General features: G+C 38.2%; 1 protein-coding gene across 1 annotated transcript; it reads left to right on the top strand.

Moving 5' to 3' along the window:
- The first annotated feature begins 5457 nt into the window (after window positions 1-5457).
- Window positions 5458-18410, top strand: tapt1b (transmembrane anterior posterior transformation 1b). Its single transcript, XM_038271770.1, has 14 exons — window positions 5458-5684; window positions 7423-7553; window positions 7642-7760; window positions 8408-8570; window positions 8680-8815; window positions 9274-9371; window positions 9468-9537; window positions 9706-9786; window positions 9973-10082; window positions 15380-15439; window positions 16297-16365; window positions 16461-16537; window positions 16619-16791; window positions 18154-18410. The coding sequence occupies exons 1-14, from the start codon at window positions 5510-5512 to the stop codon at window positions 18405-18407; spliced, it is 1716 nt and encodes a 571-aa protein (XP_038127698.1). The 5' UTR covers window positions 5458-5509; the 3' UTR covers window positions 18408-18410.
- The last annotated feature ends 1352 nt before the right edge of the window (window positions 18411-19762 follow it).

Here is a 19762-nt window from a genome sequence, read left to right as displayed (position 1 = left end):
TTTTTTTATGACTTTCATTTGTAAATAATTGCCAAAATATTAATAGAATTAATGGATTATTGATTTAGTCACACTTGTGTGTTTAGTTCCCCTCCATACCGCTAGAGGGCGACCTTGGGATTTACCCATACCAAGGCAGGGGTTTTGGGTGGTTTCCTCTATTCAAATACATCGTCATTCATACGTTAGCCGACATATCTCACGTATCTTCACAGGGAATAGTGTGGTACAGATAGGGGAAACGGATTGCTATTTTATTCGTTGTTTTTAGTCATTTTTGAGAACTAATAGTAGGAAAGAGTTGTGGACACTTTTGGATCATTGTTTTTATACTAGGAGTTTAAGTTCCAGAGGAAGCGAGGAAACCAACCATCTGCAGTTTTTCCCCTCGTGGCTCCCCCCCATCAAGTAAGAAATGTGCTTAGAGATGATGAATACCAACACAACTAAACCCGAGTATCTGCGACATGGATATAGAGGCACTTGGACGACGTTTCTTGATCCTGCCGACCAGAAATTAATCTTGAAGAGGAACCGAAACGATGCGGCCCTCCAGAAACACCCCAGCAGGGCGCAAAGGTTAGCACAGCGGGCTAGGCTCGAGCCTTTCGTTGTCCACACCGGGAAACCAAAGAAGAAAGAGAATGTGGGTTCCAGCGTTGAGGAGCGTGTTGCTGCGGCCTCTATGTCCCCTCCACCACCCGGGGGCATGGCGCCTAGAAACACTACCCAGTATCTGATGAGTAATGTGTATGCAGATATGAAGATGGACGCCTTGTTAATGGAGTCCTCTTCTACTGAATTTTCAGGGCATATCTACTGCGAGGCTTTGTCTCCCAGGAGTGTGTCCGCGGCTCTGGATTCATGCTTCGAGGACATTCTGGAGTACCAACTGAGAGACTTCGAGGAGCTGTTTGACTCGTCCTGGAAACCGGAATGAACCGGTTAGCGTGGCCCTGTGGAACCGCTTGCTATGCAAACTCAATAACTGAACACGAGGAAAACTGTTGTGAAGAGTTGCAATTACGAATATGAATTGTATGTACATCTGTTAAACTCTAGACCTGGTCATGTTATATCTGTTTCATGATTCATGGTTGGGCTTTATCTGTCCCACAGCGGCGCTGTGGCGCGATCCTATCTGTCCGGTAGGAGTCGCTCCTGAGCTCTCCGTGGCGGCGCCCAGAGGAAACTCCTAAACCTTTCCTCGGTCCGCGGATTGTAAAAAAATCCAGGTAAACCGGGGGAAGTGTACCTTTGTTGCACTGGATTGTCATGCATGGCCGTAGTGGATTGTGATGCAGTACTTCCCACAGTCACTGTTGTCTGAACGTTTCTCCAGGTTTCCATTGGCAGATCACGTGACTCGGCTGGGACCGAAGAGCAGAACAGGAAGGAGGTCAGTTTCCACATGACTGACTCATGGTGACACTCGCTGCCCCTCCTGACCTGTTGTGGAGAATAGAAATCGATTGTAGTAATTCTGTGGAATGGAATGTTTAATAAAAGTTTGATACTTTTGAAGAAAATTACCTTTGTTTGGTTCTTTACATCAGAGGCTGTAGATAATAAAAGCAATTCAACTTATTTGAGTCTGAATATTTTAGAAAATCTGATTAATAAATTTAGAATTTTATGTCTGAAACCCAGTGGCTGGAGTGATGCTTCCTCTAGAGGGAACCCTGGTGGAGAATAGACATTTCAGATTTTTTTTATATTTGTTACACTGGATGCTGGAACTCAAGAGGTTTTCTAAATGGAATATGGGAACTCATGGGGTGGATGGAGTTTAATACTGATTTCCATAACACAATATTGTTTGTTACTGAAACAAATCAGTAGTATATGTTGTAGCTTGGGGTTAAATAAAACAATTTAAACACACTTGGAATAGAAAAGGCTCTTGCAATGGGATAAATACCCATGTTAACTTAGCAGTGGCCCAGCCTGTTGAAAAGCCATCCATACCATAAAAGTTTAAAATGGTTTCAGTAGGCAGCAGGGGCGGAGCTAGATGGGGGGCCCGGTTTGGCCATGGTCAATCATTGGCCACCCCTACCATTTATTTCCCTCTAATACAGATGGCGGAAAAACACTTTAATTTTTCACACATTAACAATTTCTGGACAACAAAACAGTGGTCAATTCTGCACATTAATATACTAACGATAAAGATAAGTACAGAATTCTTGCTCTTTTCAGGACTAGATTTTGTGTTTTATGGGGTAAAGAGAAAATTATGTCTCTGCAAGCCATCTAGTGAAATAACTAATTAAATACAAACTTATTAAATTATCAATTTTTGTAGATATTAGTATTTCTAAATATAAATAGTGTGCAGAATAATTGCTGATAAAAGTAGGCAAGTAATGACAATGGAAAAGATGTTCGCCCAAGAGTCAAACCAGAAAGAATTTTATCTATTTCCATCTGATTTCATGTGTCTGAACTGAAAATCCGGTTTCTGTAGTATAATGAATGAACAGACAGTATCTGACCTCTTTCACGAGTTACCAAGTCACAGACAGAAAATGAACTACAGAGGAAATGATGACCATATTTCAATTGTTGGATAAATGCTATCTACTGTAGTATAATCACAAATGAATTCAGCAAGAGAAAATTCTTTATTAAGCTTCTGCTGCATTTACATTGTATTTGTGTAATTGTAAATGTATGTTGATTCATTCATTTTTCATGGGAAATAATGTTTTTGTCCTCAGATTAATTACAGTTAAGTTTCTAAACACAAATCTGTAATTACAATTGCACAAATCTGCAATTGTATGTCACAATTGCCCTTTTATAACCTTTTTTTTTGCATGCTCTCACCTTTGTCTTAAATTCCATGCTGGTAGTTATCAATTTTTTGTGTGATTTAAGGGTAATTCATGTGCCTGAACAGCAGAGGGATGCTGCCTGCCCCAGACTCAATAAGTATGCACAGACTAGTAAAATCACTATTACCAGAGCTATCGGGGTGTGTTTGGGAGTCTGTGGAAGCTGATCGTCAGCCATTCAGCATATATTAAATCATTCAAAGGTTTGCTATTATCTCCGCCATTTGAAGTCCTTGTATTTACTGTACCATTCAACATGATGCTATGACAATATGCAGGGGTGCTGCCAGGAATCTAGGAAACCATAAAAAGAAATCTCCCTTAGCAGGACCAGGCCAGTGAAAAATGATACTGGCTTACAGTAAACTATGCCATTTAATGATATTTTTGGCTGTCATTTCAGTAATTTTTAAAAACAAAAAATGAGAAAGTTATTTGGGTAGCCCTGGAAATGCAATGAAAATCATTATTATTCAATTATTTGCTGCAGGACTTCAAAAAGACATTTTGTTTCTTTATGTACTTAAACGTACAATCCCCTTAAGATAAGAAAAAGAAAATGTAATCTCTCCATTAAATTAAAATGATATAACCTTAAAGGTTCAGCAAAAAAAAACACAATCCAAATAAAGTTTTAGTGTAATTTGAAACAAGCTTTTACAAGCCACAATAAAATATATAAAATCAATAATAATGAATAAAATCATCAGAAGATGTTACACTAAGTAAAGTAGGCCAATATTAACAAACAAAAAAAGCAAAAGCAGAACATCATCTGGTATATTGTATTAGCTACGTGGATTAGAGCCAAAGGTAAACCACTGAGATTTAAAGCAATGGTCACCTCAGACATTTTGTCCACTATACCTTTTATTTAGATAGCATCGGTATTTAAATATAAGCATTTATTTTTTTTTTAGCAAAGGCTGTAGGAAAGTATAGTTTGTCTTTATTTAGAAAATATGGATGATGTGCTCGTTCCTGTTAGAACAATGTAGATTGACCCTGAGGTTCTGGCGCCTATCCACATTCGGCCACCCCTCAGTGTTCATTGGTTATTGCCTGGTCATTGTTGTGCCATATGCCATGATTATACTTTTTGGATATCGGGAACCAGTGTCCATATTTCATCTTGACATGATGATGTGGAATCAGCTGTGGAATCTCTGCAACAACCCCGTTTCAGGGAAGGCCTCCACAGGCAAGTCACATGAGAGCCACCAGAGGTGTGACCCCCCCCCCCCCCCCCCCCCCCCCCACAAAACCACAGAGCACACGGGATTCTTTTTCTTTTGCCTCCTTTTGCCTCTGGTCTCTTCTAGTACTGCGCTCATGGCTGGGGCCCACTGTGGCTGGATCTCCACCACAGTGGAGATGCGGGCCCCAGGGGAACCAGATCCCCAGAACCATCAAGGATAAGTCAGAACCTTTCAGAACCAAACTGCTGCAAACAGAACTTTTGCAACACATTTCTCTTGAGTTTCAGAACTTACAGAGCCAAACTGGATGAGAACCATACCCTGGGTGTGAGCCTGAGGAGACCCCTGCAGTGAGACTGAGACAAAGAACCCCTGACTGCAGAGCTGCAAAACTGGATGAAACACAAGCTTTCCAAATGGACATGGAAAAAGGTTTGCAGGTCTGGCATGATTAGGGACAGAACAAGCAATATGTCTTTTGATGATGCTAATCATATCGTGTGTTTACTGCTGAGTAAAGACAATGCTAATTGATGCTAAAGAATGGACTCCATGCTACGCTATGCTACAGGAATATGTGTTGAGCTGTTGCTAAAGCTTAGACAAGCTTTATTCACTAAGGGTTTAAACACTGATATATCATTAGTGTTCATGTGTTCCTCAAATGCTCATTACATTTCCATTACCAAGTATGACCAAGAGTCATTTAGTGGAATCCTGATGTCTATTTGCTGCTAGCTATTTCAAAGAGGGTAAAGAATCATTTAACTAAAGGTTTTTGGTTCTTGATTAAGCAAATCATTTAATAAAACATTATTTGGCCAAATAATGTTTTATTCACCTCGTGGATTTGCAATGTGAATTGGTCTGAAAACATTCCAATTTCTTTAAAATTAGTGAAAAGCTCATTTGATCATATCCCAAATTCTTCCAGATAAACTTTGGTTTCAAACACACGATCCATCTTAAACTGTAATATGTTTTTCATATTACTGAAGTAACAATACTCTTACAGTAACTAGATACTCTATGGTAAAGTGGTATAGATCTACAGATTTATTTTATATTCCACTTTATGTGGAGGGCTACTAGACTAGTTCTGATTGCATATTCAACCTATATTGTCCTACTTTTGAAGGTTGACTCTTGAATACAAAGTAATGTATAAGTATATATATATATATATATATATATATATATATATATATATATATATATATATATATATATATATATATATATATATATACTTTCCCCTTAGAAATTATATATACGTATGTTAGGTAGATAGTCCATCACGAACCACACTCCATACCAGTAAGTGGCGGTAATACTACTAAATGTATATTGCCTTCTTCTTCCAACAAGAAGAAGAAGGTTGTCTCTGACGGCACCTTCTGAACGGTGCGTGGTGACGTCACGGCGCGTTGCGCAGTCTCCCTGGCAGCAGCTGAGGCCGTTTTGTCGAAGATGGCGGATTCGCTGACAGGTCTGGGCGAGGAAAAGGAAAAAGAAAAGGAAGACAAGGAGAGAGATACCAAGACTAACAATGCGGAGCAGAATAAACAGAAAGAGGGAGTTAACGAAACGCTTGGGTTACATGAGAAAAATGGCGGTACTAGAGGCGAAAAAGGGAACCTGTCAGGTGAGAAACCGTCTGGTCTCTATAGTTTCCAAAAACAAACAGGCTATTGGAGAATAGTTTCTATTTATCCGCAAACGTTGTGACAGTATTTGCTTTCTGTATCGTAGCACATTTACTTCGCAATTTAAATACATTTCAGTGTAGCGAACCGGTTCAGCCAGATGTAGCAGTCGTGTTTACAACATTGAGATGAACCAGAACAGCACCGCAATAGAAAGAAACATCACATGCCAGGATTATATGGAGTCCTACAGTTTAGTGGAAACGGTATGTGGAAATGAGCGGAGACAGCCAGCTTGCATCTTTGTTAAAATAGACCTAGATGCTCTGCGCATGCGCATCAGGAAGCTTCTGCACATCCAGGTTTGAGAAGTAACCAAACAATAATAATAAAAAAAAATCTATATTATTATTGCTGTTAAAGCAGCAAGTAATCAACAATAGACTGCTTTAGGTATTTTAATTATTCAAATTTGAAAGTTGAATAAACACTAAGAGTTAAAAGATAAACAAAAACATCCCTGCTTGATTTTTTGCTTCGTTTATGTTGCATTCTTTACATTACACGTGGTAATTTGGGATAAAAAAGGTGTGGCAGGCCTTGTCTGTCTGGATGTTTTTTTTGCTGACGTTATTCTGTTTTTTTTTGGGTTTTTTTGCATGTTTGTTTTCTTTTGCATCATCGTCAGTTCACTAAATTCGTGCACAAGAAATGTGGAATAAATTCAAATATGCTAAAAATCCTAATACATCTCAGTTAATGAGTTTTAAAAACGAAATATTGTGCAAAATCATTACATAGAGAATATTGATTGAATGTTCAACTCTGATCATTTTGAGTGTTTCGAAAATTTTTATAAGAATGTTACATAAAACCATTTAAAAGAGTTTTAATAATGAATTATTATGAACCACACAATCATAGGGAAGAGGAATTATTCAGCAGTTGTAAAGACGTCACTGACACCCATCACTGACATATATATATATATATATATATATATATATATATATATATATATATATATATATATATATATATATATATATATATATATATATATATATATATATATATTTAGATTTATATGTTTTTTTAATCTTCATATAACAATTGTACAAGAAAAAAAGTTATTGTCAGTAGTATGTAAGGACCTTATTCAGGAGAAAACGAATACAGAAGTAAAAGTTGGTATGTCAAAATAAAGAAGAAGAAAAATTAATTGTAAACTATTCAATTCAATGCCTTCATTGGGATGTTGTTTTGTTAAAGTTCTCTTTGCGCTCTGAATTAAATCAGGTGTTCAATGAATGGGCATGTTATTGTTTCCCGAACAGCTGAATGGCTGCTATGTGGAGCCTTTTCTAGGATTCAGATCAGCTCTGAAACCTACTGTGCTTGGGAGCAGGTTTGCCGTTCAGAGTACGTTACCATGGTGATTAGACTAGCTAAGGATGAATCCAGCCTCATGGTACTGGAAAGTCAGGGTTAAACCGGAAGTTGCCTTGCTAATCCAGTAACCCTGCTTCATGGTACAGGCCTCTGGTCTACAACTGTTGCATTCCCTGTATTAAATAACTCCTGAACTAATGAATGGAAGTAATGCATTTAATTCGGAAATTAAGGTCTAAGGAAAAGACCAGAGAGGAGCAGAGACCAAGTTGTCAATTTGTATTTCCATGACGTTGTTTGTCCTAGACTTTGATTTTTTTTTTCCCCTCATTTATTTCTTTTCAGACCTTTCTCTAATCAGGTTTATAACCACCGAGCTAACAAGAGGCTACTTTCTTGAACATAACGAGGCCAAATACACAGAGCGTAGAGAGAGGGTGTACACCTGCCTCCGCATACCCAAGGAGCTGGAGAAGGTAAACATATATGGACCAAAGAAATTAATCCCTCTCACCAGAAATGAACACACTTGTTTACATTTCCTTTCTTTGTCCCTTTCTGTAGCTGATGACTTTCGGCTTCTTCCTCTGTCTGGATACGTTTCTCTACGTGTTCACCCTGCTGCCCCTGCGGGTGATTCTGGCCCTTTTACGAGTCATAACTGTGCCGTGCTGCGGCCTCGGGTCAGTAAATAAGAAGTAATAAATCAGGAACTAAATTGAGACCACCTTTATTTTATTTCATTTTTTTTATCCAAACAAACTGATAGTAAAATATGCTGTATTTGGAAATAGGTCATTATTGTTAATTATCCATAACTTTTCAAAATGTTCCCCATATTATCCTTTTATTGCCATACACCTGATAGTCTTCTATTTTGGTTTAATGTAGTGTGGCTAATGCATAATTGTGAAGTGGAAAAAAATAATACATGCCTTTAATCCAACACCATGTTTTTTCATGGGGTTCAGAGTTTTCCTTTTTTGAGCTCATAAAATCCGAGTAAATACTTTCACTTGTGTTATTATAATATGAGCTTATGTTAACATCAGTATATTGGGAGCACACTAAAGTATTTAATTGTCAGTATAGATCACCAATAATCAATTAGTTGATTTTCTCCCCACATCTCATCTGAATTTTAATGACTATTTTATGTATCTGCTTTGGGAATGAATCCTAACCCAACAATGTGTTAACCACCAGAGGGCAGTAGAGCTGTATGTCTGAGCTCATTATAAGTCAGAGAAACAGCTCTGTCATGTTGTTGACCTGACTTTTTTTTTTAATCACTTAAAGTTTTGTGCTCTATAATTGTTTGGGGTTTCAGTGGCTCCCGCTTGCTCCAGCCGGCCCAAGTGTGTGACGTCCTGAAGGGCTTCATCATGGTGCTGTGTTACTCAATGATGAGCTACGTAGATTATGCCATGATGTACCACCTCATACGGGGGCAATCTGTCATCAAACTCTACATCATCTACAATATGTTAGAGGTACAGTCACAAGTTTAAGCTTTTTAGCAGCTTTTTTTTTGTTATTTTTGTTTTTTTTATTAACTGTTTTTGTTGTCAACCATTCAGTCGATCACTGTCTTTCCTCCAGGTTGCAGATCGCCTTTTCTCTTCTTTTGGCCAAGACATCCTGGATGCCCTGTACTGGACAGCAACTGAGCCAAAGGAGAAGAAGAGAGCGCCTATAGGAGTTATTCCTCACTTCTTAATGGCTGTGCTCTACGTCTGTATCCTCACCCTTAGTCCAAAATTCAGAGACGGAAGCTGGCATAATGACTATATTCTCCATACACCTTTCTATCTATATTATTATTAATGTTATTTTGGATGAGTTCATCTAAACCATGAACACAAGCAAAATTTTGTTTGTTTTTTTGTAGTTGTTTTTTTTTTTTTACATCCTTTTTTTTTAAATTAAGTTTGCATCTAAAAGAGTTAAGAAATATACAGCAGCCCTTTATTGGTGGATGTTTCACCTGCATGTTTAAAATAAGTTTTTTTTATCTTAGAAAAATCATGCTAGTCATTTCTGATCATCCATCCATCCATCCATCCATCCATCCATCCATCCATCCATCCATCCATCCATCCATCCATCCATTTTTTGGCTACTGCTAGTGGACGTTTAGGATAATTTAGCTTGTTTTGCCCAAAATGTGTTTTTCCTCAGCTTTTCTTTACCCAGTCCTTCATGCCCTTCTTATCATGGTTCAGGCTACAACACTAAACGTTGCATTCAACTCCCATAACAAGTCTCTGCTCACCATAATGATGTCAAACAATGTGAGAGAATTTAATTAACATTTTATTTTATTTTTTTACTCTTTAAAAACTTGCTGCAGCAAACAAATTGAATCTCTAAACCTCTGTGTTTTGCAGTTTGTTGAAATCAAAGGAAGTGTGTTTAAGAAGTTTGAAAAGAACAACCTCTTCCAGATGTCTAACAGCGGTAAGTCGGAAGTGATGGAAGCCTCTGCACTAAAATCACAGATTTGGGGATATTTTTTATCCTTCCCTCTTTAACCTGATTTAATCCAAGGTAAATTTCTGGGATCGAGCTCAGCTGCAGTAGGCAAAAAGTAGGTTAATCCAGGATTGATTTGTTTGTTTCCCACAGACATAAAGGAGAGGTTCACCAACTATATCCTTCTGCTCATCGTGTGTCTGAGAAACATGGAGCAGTTTTCATGGAATCCCGGTAAATAATAAATGCTAAACATGCATGCAGCATTACATTGGATGTATTCAATCCAAATGTTTTCTTGTAAATGTATGTTTTATCTGTGGTTAAGCCATAACAAAACATCAATCACTGCTTTCTCTCAAACCAACTATGATGTGAAGAATTACAGTGTTTTCATTTTGCTTTGTCTCTTTGTTTTAGACCACTTCTGGGTCCTCTTCCCAGACGTACTCATGGTAATAACCTCAGAGGTCGCCGTGGATGTTGTCAAGCATGCCTTTATCACCAAATTCAATGACATCAGCGCTGATGTGAGTCTTTTAGTTTTACATTATGACCCTTTGTACACACATCTATCTAAAGATTTGGGCCCCGTCCACACGAAGCCAAACCCTGGCCTAAACGCACAAATTTTTCACCAAACCAGCCTCTCATCCACAGACCCTCGAAGCTGGCGTTTCGAGGGTCTGTAAACGATCTTTTTTTTATTCAGCCTTCAGAGTGGGAAGATTTTGAAACGCCGTTTTCGCGTTTCCATCTTTAAGCTCTAACCGCATTTTTTTTTTTTTTACACGCATGCGTCATAGCGTCACCTCTAAACACGCATGCGCGACACAGTATCACAACAACAATGGCGCCGTACTGTGTTGAATGGTTGCTGCTCATGCTACTCACCCTGCTGTCGGGCTTACAACAGAATCTTCTTCTTCTGGGATATCTCCAGGAAGAACAGAGCAATATCGACGACATAGTTTAGCACCTGAATTTGACTGAACCACGAAAATGGACCCGCAGGGCAACCATGTATAAATATTAGTGCGCATGCCCAACATTTCGTCGCCTATTTTCGCTTTGGCACCACAGCGCCACTTACAGGCCTGGCATACATTTTGCAGCGTTTTCATGCATTCGTGTGGACGATCACATTTATTGTACGTCTCCGTCTTTACGACAAACGTTCTGGAAAATATTAGCGTTTCGTGTTCGTTTTGACTTCGTGTGGACGGGGCCTTGACATACATTGGGAGAATCATTCAATTTGGGTCAAGTTTGCTTGGAGCAGGCTCATTGAGTAACAGAGGGCAGTAGTTTCATGAGTGGAGTGACAGTTTCACAGGCAGTTTCTGGAGCAGTTAGTAAAAATGTCGCTAAGTTCATCAGAGGATGTCTTGGTGTGTTGTTTTGTATAGTCTGTCAAGTATTGATGAAGCTTTCTTTTGCAGATATAAGGTATCCTCTGAAACTGGTCAGAAGGACTAATGAGATATTAACTAATGAGACGAATTGATTGCAGTTAACTCACTCTGATATTTCTTTTCCATTGTCAAGCTTTCCCCTCCTCTTTTAGCTTAGTTATATCTGTTTAAATCGTTTACACCAGGTGTTGGAGTCAAGGACAGCCAGTGTCCATTCAACTGTCACTAACAGTCAGACCTTGAATGCACTGAAGTTGTAATTTAACAACCTGCAAAATCTTACATGTGATTAGTCCATTGAAATTTTTCTATTACATGTACACTCACCGGCCACTTTATTAGGTACCCCATGCTAGTAACGGGTTGGACCCCCTTTTGCCTTCAGAACTGCCTCAATTCTTTGTGGCATAGATTAAACAAGGTGCTGGAAACATTCCTCAGGGAGTTTGGTCCATATTGACATGATGGCATCACACAGTTGCCGCAGATTTGTCGGGTGCACATCCATGATGCGAATCTCCCGTTCCACCACATCCCAAAGATGCTCTATTGGATTGAGATCTGGTGACTGTGGAGGCCATTTGAGTACAGTGAACTCATTGTCATGTTCAAGAAACCAGTCTGAGATGATTCCAGCTTTATGACATGGCGCATTATCCTGCTGAAAGTAGCCATCAGAAGTTGGGTACATTGTGGTCATAAAGGGATGGACATGGTCAGCAACAATACTCAGGTAGGCTGTGGCGTTGCAACGATGCTCAATTGATACCAAGGGGCCCAAAGAGTGCCAAGAAAATATTCCCCACACCATGAAACCACCACCACCAGCCTGAACCGTTGATACAAGGCAGGATGGATCCATGCTTTCATGTTGTAGACACCAAATTCTGACCCTACCATCCGAGTGTCGCAGCAGAAATCGAGACTCATCGGACCAGGCAACGTTTTTCCAATCTTCTATTGTCCAATTTTGATGAGCTTGTGCAAATTGTAGCCTCAGTTTCCTGTTCTTAGCTGAAAGGAGTGGCACCCGGTGTGGTCTTCTGCTGCTGTAGCCCATCTGCCTCAAAGTTCAACGTACTGTGCGTTCAGAGATGCTCTTCTGCCCACCTTGGTTGTAACGGGTTGTTATTTGAGTCACTGTTGCCCTTCTATCAGCTCAAACCAGTCTGGCCATTCTCCTCTGACCTCTGGCATCAACAAGGCATTTCCGCCCACAGAACTGCCGCTCACTGGATGTTTTTTCTTTTTCGGACCATTCTCTGTAAACCCTAGAGATGGTTGTGCGTGACAATCCCAGTAGATCAGCAGTTTCTGAAATACTCAGACCAGCCCTTCTGGCACCAACAATCATGCAACGTTCAAATTCATTCAAATCACCTTTCTTCCCCATACTGATGCTCGGGTTGAACTGCAGGAGATTGTCTTGACCATGTCTACATGCCTAAATGCACTGAGTTGCCGCCATGTGATTGGCTGCGTAGAAATTAAGTGTTAAGGAGCAGTTGGACAGGTGTACCTAATAAAGTGGCCGGTGAGATAGAAAACTTTGTATCAATTTGACTGTATGATCTGGTTGAACTGTAAAGTGCCTTGAGATGACATGTGTTGTGAATTTGGCGCTATATAAATAAACTGAATTGAATTGAATTGAGTGTATAATGCTTTGTTACCTCCTCCTTGTAGGTTATGTTTTCGGTTGTGTTTGTTTGACTGTAAGCAGGATTCCTTGAAAAGTTATGAACAGATTTTAAGTAAATTTTTACCAAAGGTGTCTCTCATGCCAAGTAACAATACATTACATTTTGGTGATAATCCAGATCATAATACGGGTACAGGATATCATAAACGATTCTCAAACATTATTTGGCGGAACAAGCAATTCACCTCTAAACCATAGGGTGGCAGCATTGACAGCTTCAGCACTGAACTCAAAAAGTATGGAAGTATTATACTGAAGACAAAAAAAAACAAAACCCGGTTGGAAAAGTAGGCCATGCTTTGCTCAAAGTCTCGCTCTGCTGATCAGAGAAGAAAGCAGAGTGAATGAAGAAGGTTAAAGCAGAACAGACACCAGAGGCTGCAGACTGGATATGAAAGGATTTCAGGGAAATTTTTATTAGAAGTGCACCACATGCTAAAGCTCACTTCAGTTGAATTTGCTAATGATCCAGATCATAAGCAAGTTTTAGCTTTAGATCTAAGTCCCAATATGGGGCCAAATTAGCTGTTTGGTGGAGGACTGCAGTCTCAGAGAGCTTTTCTAGTTTTGTACTTAATTTTATTGCTATGTTGGTAGATCGATAATGGTGTAGACATGCATGCATCACAACCATTAATTATACAAGTCCTCTTGATCGACTTTAGTACATGGGTTAGTTTTTTTGTGAATAGTCAATTTTTCTAATTCATAAAATTGCAGCACTGTGCTTAATTAATTAGTAATGTTTTCACTACCACTGCCACACTGTCGGTAGGCTAGTTTTATACAATAGTCTTAAACTGTTAGGAGTATTTTAATAATAATCCTCTTTATTTGGTCTCATGGAAAATTTCACAAATTTATGATGTTAAATGTCTTTGTTATCCTGTGTCTTTGCTTCTATTTGTTTAGCTGTTTCTGCCACTAACTGAATTTATTCAATAGTTATTGGTTTAAAATGCGGATTTTTATTAAGTGTCATGTAAAGTTTAAAGCAAATACTTTCCCAAAAAGTTGCCACATTGTTTTTGCTAAGTTGGTTGGTTATTTTATTTGTTTCTATGTTTTTGATATCCCTCCCAAAAATATGAAAATGAGCTTTATGTAATCTGATTAAGAGAGGGGTAACATTCTGGAAGTACATTATTTGGATCCATATTTATAATTCTAAAAGTCCTGTTTTGATATTTAAAGTGAAGTAGGGTAAGCTTTTATTTCATTTTCTCTATTAAGTGACTTAACAAAGTTTTCTCAGTTGGTCACATTTATTCCTTTAATTTGTCAGATGTTACTAAAAAAGTATTATGATGCCCATTTAGTGCCCTGGTTTTGGTTTTAATCCTGCATACAAATAGTCCTACTCTTCAGTTATGTATACACCTCACAGACAGGAATGTCACATACCGGTAATTTTTTTGACTTTTGAGGATCAGGTTCATTAGGCATATATCATCAGGCATATATGCCAACATTGTGTGATGAAACAAGGAATTCTTAGGACAATAAAGATATAAACTTTAGGGGAACATAAAGGAAGGATTGATGGAACAGTTTGTATAACAGTGCGTATGACATTTTCTGTGGATGGACCTATTCTACGTAATCCATCTTTTATATACACTCATTTTCTTTGGCTCAGGACTGTCCGATTCTTGTCCTCAAGGTGTTATTTTTTATCTTTCCCAGCTGTAGCACCAATTTATATGACAAAATCGACCATTGACCTCTGGCAGAGGGCGTGCTTGAACATGGTGTTCATTGTGGGCAATCCATGACTTAAACAGGTCTAACAAACATAGCTGGAGTTCAAAGCTGGGGGTCAGTTCCGTGAAGTCCTCCAGTACAATGCGGGCTCTCTAGATTAGGAAGGTTTAGATTAGGATTAGGACTAGGATATCTTACAGACTTTTATATTAAGATATTTGACTAAAATCTACCAGTTAGTGTTTCAAATGAAAGTTTTGAAATGAAAATAATTTGTAGTAACCTATTATTTTGTTAATTTTAGTGCAATGACATGGTTGTCTGTTCATACGTATTTAACTGTTAGAATTTTAACAGGTGGTGCCAATGATGAAGTTGTTTCTTTAACGTTTAACTCGCATAAGCTAAAAATGTTATAAAATGTATTTAATAACTGTGGTGAAACCTCAAAGGTGTTTTTTTTTTTCAAACTCCCTCCCCCAAAAACTTGTTTTTGAAAGCAGAATTTTCCTATCAACCCTATCAATTTTTCATATCGCTCAATCTCCCCTATAATTGAACTTTATTGATCTCAAATTGGAGAAATTTACCTCTGCATTTAACCCATCCCTTTGGGGAGGAGTGGGCTGCCATCGTGGGGCGATCGGGGAGCAGTGCAAGGTTAAGGGTCTTGTTCAGAGACCCAGACTGGCGGTCTGTGGGAGTGGGTTTCTAACCAAAACTTCAGGATTCCAAGCTCTATACTCTAACCACTAAGGCCGCCACTCCCCAACAACCATAACATTGTATTCATAATTACTTAAGAGAAACTGTCCCACAAGAAGGGATTAACTCGGCCACCACTGTCAAATCAAATCACACAACCCTCAGCCTTTTAAGTGGTCTCCACTTTTACCATCTGCTTACGTGCATTCTCTGTAACAAACATGATATCACCTGCTTTAGCTGTGGCTTTGTTTGTTGTTTTTTTATTTCTTGGTTTAAATGCAGTTTCCTTGTGTTTCAGGTATATGGAGAATACAGAGCCAGCTTGGCCTTCGACCTCGTCAGTAGTCGACAGAAAAATGTGAGTTAACCAACTTAAAGAACTTGAGGAAATACTATGTATCCTTCCTGTTTTACTGTAGTCGTGTAAAAGGGACATATTAGCATAACTCAGGATAATGGGTGAGTAAATGAACTGTTGAATTGGTGGCAGTGCAGAAAATCCTAAATAAAGAGATACCGCAGAACTATGATTTTTGAAAATCAAACTTTTCTGCAGACTATTTACAAATCACAGATGTTTGGCTACATGGTGTAAAATGTGTATCTCTTTTATCGCCCTGTTTTTTACTTAGAAAAGGGCAAACTAAGCAGTGCCAAATAAAAATCTGAAAAGTGTTTCAAAACATTTATGTTCATAGCTGATTTGTCTGATTGTCTTAAATAAATCTCTGTGCATCAAGTTAGCCTCTGAAGTTACCTGATTTTAGAAATGAGTGTATAGCAGCATATAGTCAGTCAGAGGTGTATGAATGTGTCTGCAGGGCATTTCAGCATTAAGTTTTACAACATTTCATTTCACCTTTATTTATGCCGGTTTTCTCATTGAGATCCAAGAGCTCATGTACAACATAAGCCTGTTTTGATAAAAAGAAAATTACAAACACAATAAAAAATTATAAGGTTTGATTCAGCTCATATAAGGTAACATATCAATATATTTGTTATTACATTATTAATATTTGTTTTGAATGTTTTTGACCTGTAGTTTATAGATACAAAACTGTAATGTTCAAATTCTTGATTATAATAAACCAACAGCTCAAATGTTTTTATTCCACATATAATGATCTTTTTTTTGGGTGGCAGATTTGTTGTTTAGCTGTGTAGATGAAGTATTACATGTCATTAATGTTTCTGTTATGAAAATGTTGGCAGGCTTACACCGACTACAGCGACTCGGTGTCCAGAAGAATGGGCTTCATCCCACTTCCTTTAGCTTTGCTGGTCTGCCTCACTTTTTATATTTATATGCATATATATCTGCAGCTAAATTGTTTGCATTTTTTCAGTTATTTTTATTTTTTTTATTTCTTTTGTAGCTGGTTAGAGTCGTGACAAGCTCAGTGAAGATCCAGGGTTCACTTTCCTTCATGTGTGTGCTGCTGTTTTACTTGGGGTAATTAAACACAACATTCTTCCGCCTTATATGTTCAAATGTTTGTGTTTTATTTGACCTATCTTGTGTGTTTCTGTGCAGGATGATCACTTTAAAGGTTCTCAACAGCATCGTTCTCCTGGGAACGTCTTGCATGTTTGTCAAAGAGGCCAAGATGGAAGAAAAACTATTCGACCCTCCTCCTTCGGTCTCCTCCAGCCGTGCAAACTCCAGAGCCAACCGCGCCAAAAATGCTCAAGCTACACCTCAACAAGGTCATTAATCTCCTCTCTTTCATAAACAGAACTCAAACTTACATTTGTTGACACTCATGGTAATTATGTAGGTTTAAAACACGGGAGCCTGAGTGCTGACTAGTGCTCTCTTCTCTCACCTGAGTTCTCCCAGAGGCTTGAGAGAGGAAATTGACCCACAGCCTCATACATGCTCAACCATACTTAGAAGTGCATGTTTTACTTTTCTAGTTTGTTTTATATCTTTACACCTAGAGAGTTAGATCCCTGTAAAGTAGGGTTGGGCAATTAATTGCATCTGCAATTTAACAAAATGCAGTTTTCAAATCGCAGAGGCGGTTCATTATGGTCACTTTAGATTTAACAAGAGTAAGACACAAAATGTCCTACTCCAGCTCTTTAGGTGGTAATCATGCACTTTAAATAAGTTTGCCGCAACACAAAACGGAAGAGAGAGTTTCTGCTAGCAAACAGATCCATGCATGTTAGTAGGAGTTAGAAGTTTGCAGCAAGTCATGCAACAGATTACTATGGATGAGCATGTAAAAAAAAAAAAAAAAAGTTAAAAACCATAGAGTCAAACGACTACATTCTTGATTTTAATTAAATATTGCAATATTGGTCGTAAATCATTGCTATTTAGACTTTTTGGCAAAATTATTTAGCCTGCTGTATAGGTCAATCTTAGTCTAGTTGAAAAAAACATTCCCAGACACGTTCCTTCTGCATTGCTTTGGTATTTATTATATTAACTAGAACATTCAGATAAACATTTCTTATTTATTTATTTATTTATTTATTTATTTTTGGTGGCTATTATCATTATTGCAGTTACTTTCTTGTTTCTTTTCTTTCCTTTTTCTCTGCATTCCTAATGTTTTATTATTACTCAAAAGCTACATGCTTTATTTCCCCCTGTCTCCCCTCCGTTCCTTTATATTAATGTAGCTTAACATGTAATTAATTTTGTAAATTCACATCTCATCACAGCTTTAGAGCTCTCCCTTCTCCCCTGCAATAAATCCTTGAAAAAAACATTCAGTTTTTTATTCTAGTGTTTGTAAAGCTTACCACTAATCAGCTTTTTTGTAAAGAGCGTTGAAATGATATGCACTATGAAACCGAATTGAACTAAAGATATAACAATAATAATGTTAATAATGTTTCAATGTTTTCTTTCTTGTTTAAATATATTTTAAAATTCAAGGGTTTGTTAGTGGGAGATTATTCTAAATCTCAAGCTAACTAACCCATAAAACCAAAAAGTAATTTCAAGGTTTTTCAAACATCTTTAATTAAATGTTTACAAATTTGTCTGCCTGTAATAATGGTTACCAAAGAATTTCACTTGTTCACAATCTCTCAATGTGTTTTCTTCCACAGAGATTACGTCAGACAAAGCAGGAGTATCACCGGCATCGGGCATTTCTCTACTCACAGATAAACCAGAGAGCGCCTCCTCCACAATCCTAAAGAGTGACTCAGACACATTCCTGACAACACTGGATGAGGACGAAGAAGACAAAGTCATCAACACTGACACAGGACTGGAGGAAGATGGGCTTAAACTCAGAACACCCAAGAAAGACTTATTGGAGATAGACCGATTCACCATCTGTGGGAACCGGATAGACTGAACGCTGAAGTGTAGTCAGGACACCAGCTGGTGAAGTGAACGCTGTGGTAGTCAGGACACCAGCTGGTGTCCTGACTACCACAACAAGGTCCGGGGACTGGATGAGGGTCGTGGAGCCCGCTCAGACCTGATTCGCACTTATGCACCTGACTCTTGGAGTATTTATTTATTTATTACTGGTAAACCAGCCAAGGCATAATGCTGTTATATCAGAGGCCATATCAGATGGTCCTGCAGGAGTTGGTTTGTCCACGAGGACTCGGAACGAGAGGAAACATGAGTGATAGCAAGCAAACAAGGAGTAAAACTGCTGATAGGAAATCAAATGGAGGATGGAACACTACAGCTGGACTGTGTGGTGTGTGTGTGTGTTGAAAAGCACAATTCTTGCCAGAGCAAAGAGGTGTTTTTAAACAACAGTCGTCAGATGTCTACTTTTTATTTAACGAAAATCGAACAAATTCAATCCTTTAAAGGACATTTTTATTGCAAGGGTTGGGTGTATTTTCTAAAATTGAATTGTTCGACTACACATAAATACATGTGGGCCAAGAGACATTAAAAAGGTGCGAGGAACAAAAGCATCCGTGAACACATTTTTTTTTTTTTTGAGTGTTCTCTCTTTATATCACTGTGTGAATGTGTTTGTATTTATTTTCAGTTTTCAAACTCTGCCTAATTTGTACATAAAGCTGCCAGAAACTATAGCTGCAGCTCATAAGCTTTAAGCATTTATTTTTTTGTGGGTATTGTGATCCACCATTGAAATTGAAGAAGTGGTGAGAAAGTAGAGTCTGGTATGCAGATAAAAATAGTGAAATTGTTTATGTTTACGCTGGTGTGCGCTCAGCAGATTTAACCTGTCGCTGAGTTAAATTGATGCCCGCATTGCTCGCCGGCTGCAATTAATGAAGACGATGTGTCCTGTTGCACTTGGTGTTTGTGCACTGGTGACCCAAATCGTTGTGAAATCTGCTGTTAATCAGTTGATAATACAAAATCACTGCAGGCTTTTTTTGTTTCCTCGCCTGCATTATTATCATTTTCTACTTTGAACAAAAAGACAAGATCGTAGCGTTTTATCTCTCAGACCAAAACTTATCATATCACGTCACAAATATTGCATCAAGGTTTTTTTCTCAGTCAATCAAAAAAAAAAATCCTCTTATCTTACATTACCTTGCAAAAATAATGTATCCCTCTCACCTGTAATGTTTTCATGCTACCACCTACCAACTTTGACTTAAATTTGGGGCAATCAGATACAAGTTGGTGCGAAAAAGGATAAGACTGCAAAGTTTTAACATGTTGTATTCTAGAATGAGTGAAAAGTGTGGCTTTCATTTGTATTTAGCC

This window comes from Cyprinodon tularosa, unplaced genomic scaffold (genome assembly GCF_016077235.1).
Source record: "Cyprinodon tularosa strain WSP-4 unplaced genomic scaffold, ASM1607723v1 ctg81, whole genome shotgun sequence".
In the NCBI taxonomy this organism is placed as follows: domain Eukaryota; kingdom Metazoa; phylum Chordata; class Actinopteri; order Cyprinodontiformes; family Cyprinodontidae; genus Cyprinodon; species Cyprinodon tularosa.
This window is presented reverse-complemented; position numbering and strand designations above follow the sequence as displayed.

Bases quoted from the DNA above. Each gene is read 5' to 3' on its own strand.
- tapt1b (XM_038271770.1), top strand. From the start codon at position 5,510: ATGGCGGATTCGCTGACAGGTCTGGGCGAGGAAAAGGAAAAAGAAAAG. The intron at 7,554-7,641 runs GTAAACATATAT...CCCTTTCTGTAG, and splicing joins TACCCAAGGAGCTGGAGAAG to CTGATGACTTTCGGCTTCTT. The intron at 15,440-16,296 runs GTGAGTTAACCA...AAATGTTGGCAG, and splicing joins TCAGTAGTCGACAGAAAAAT to GCTTACACCGACTACAGCGA.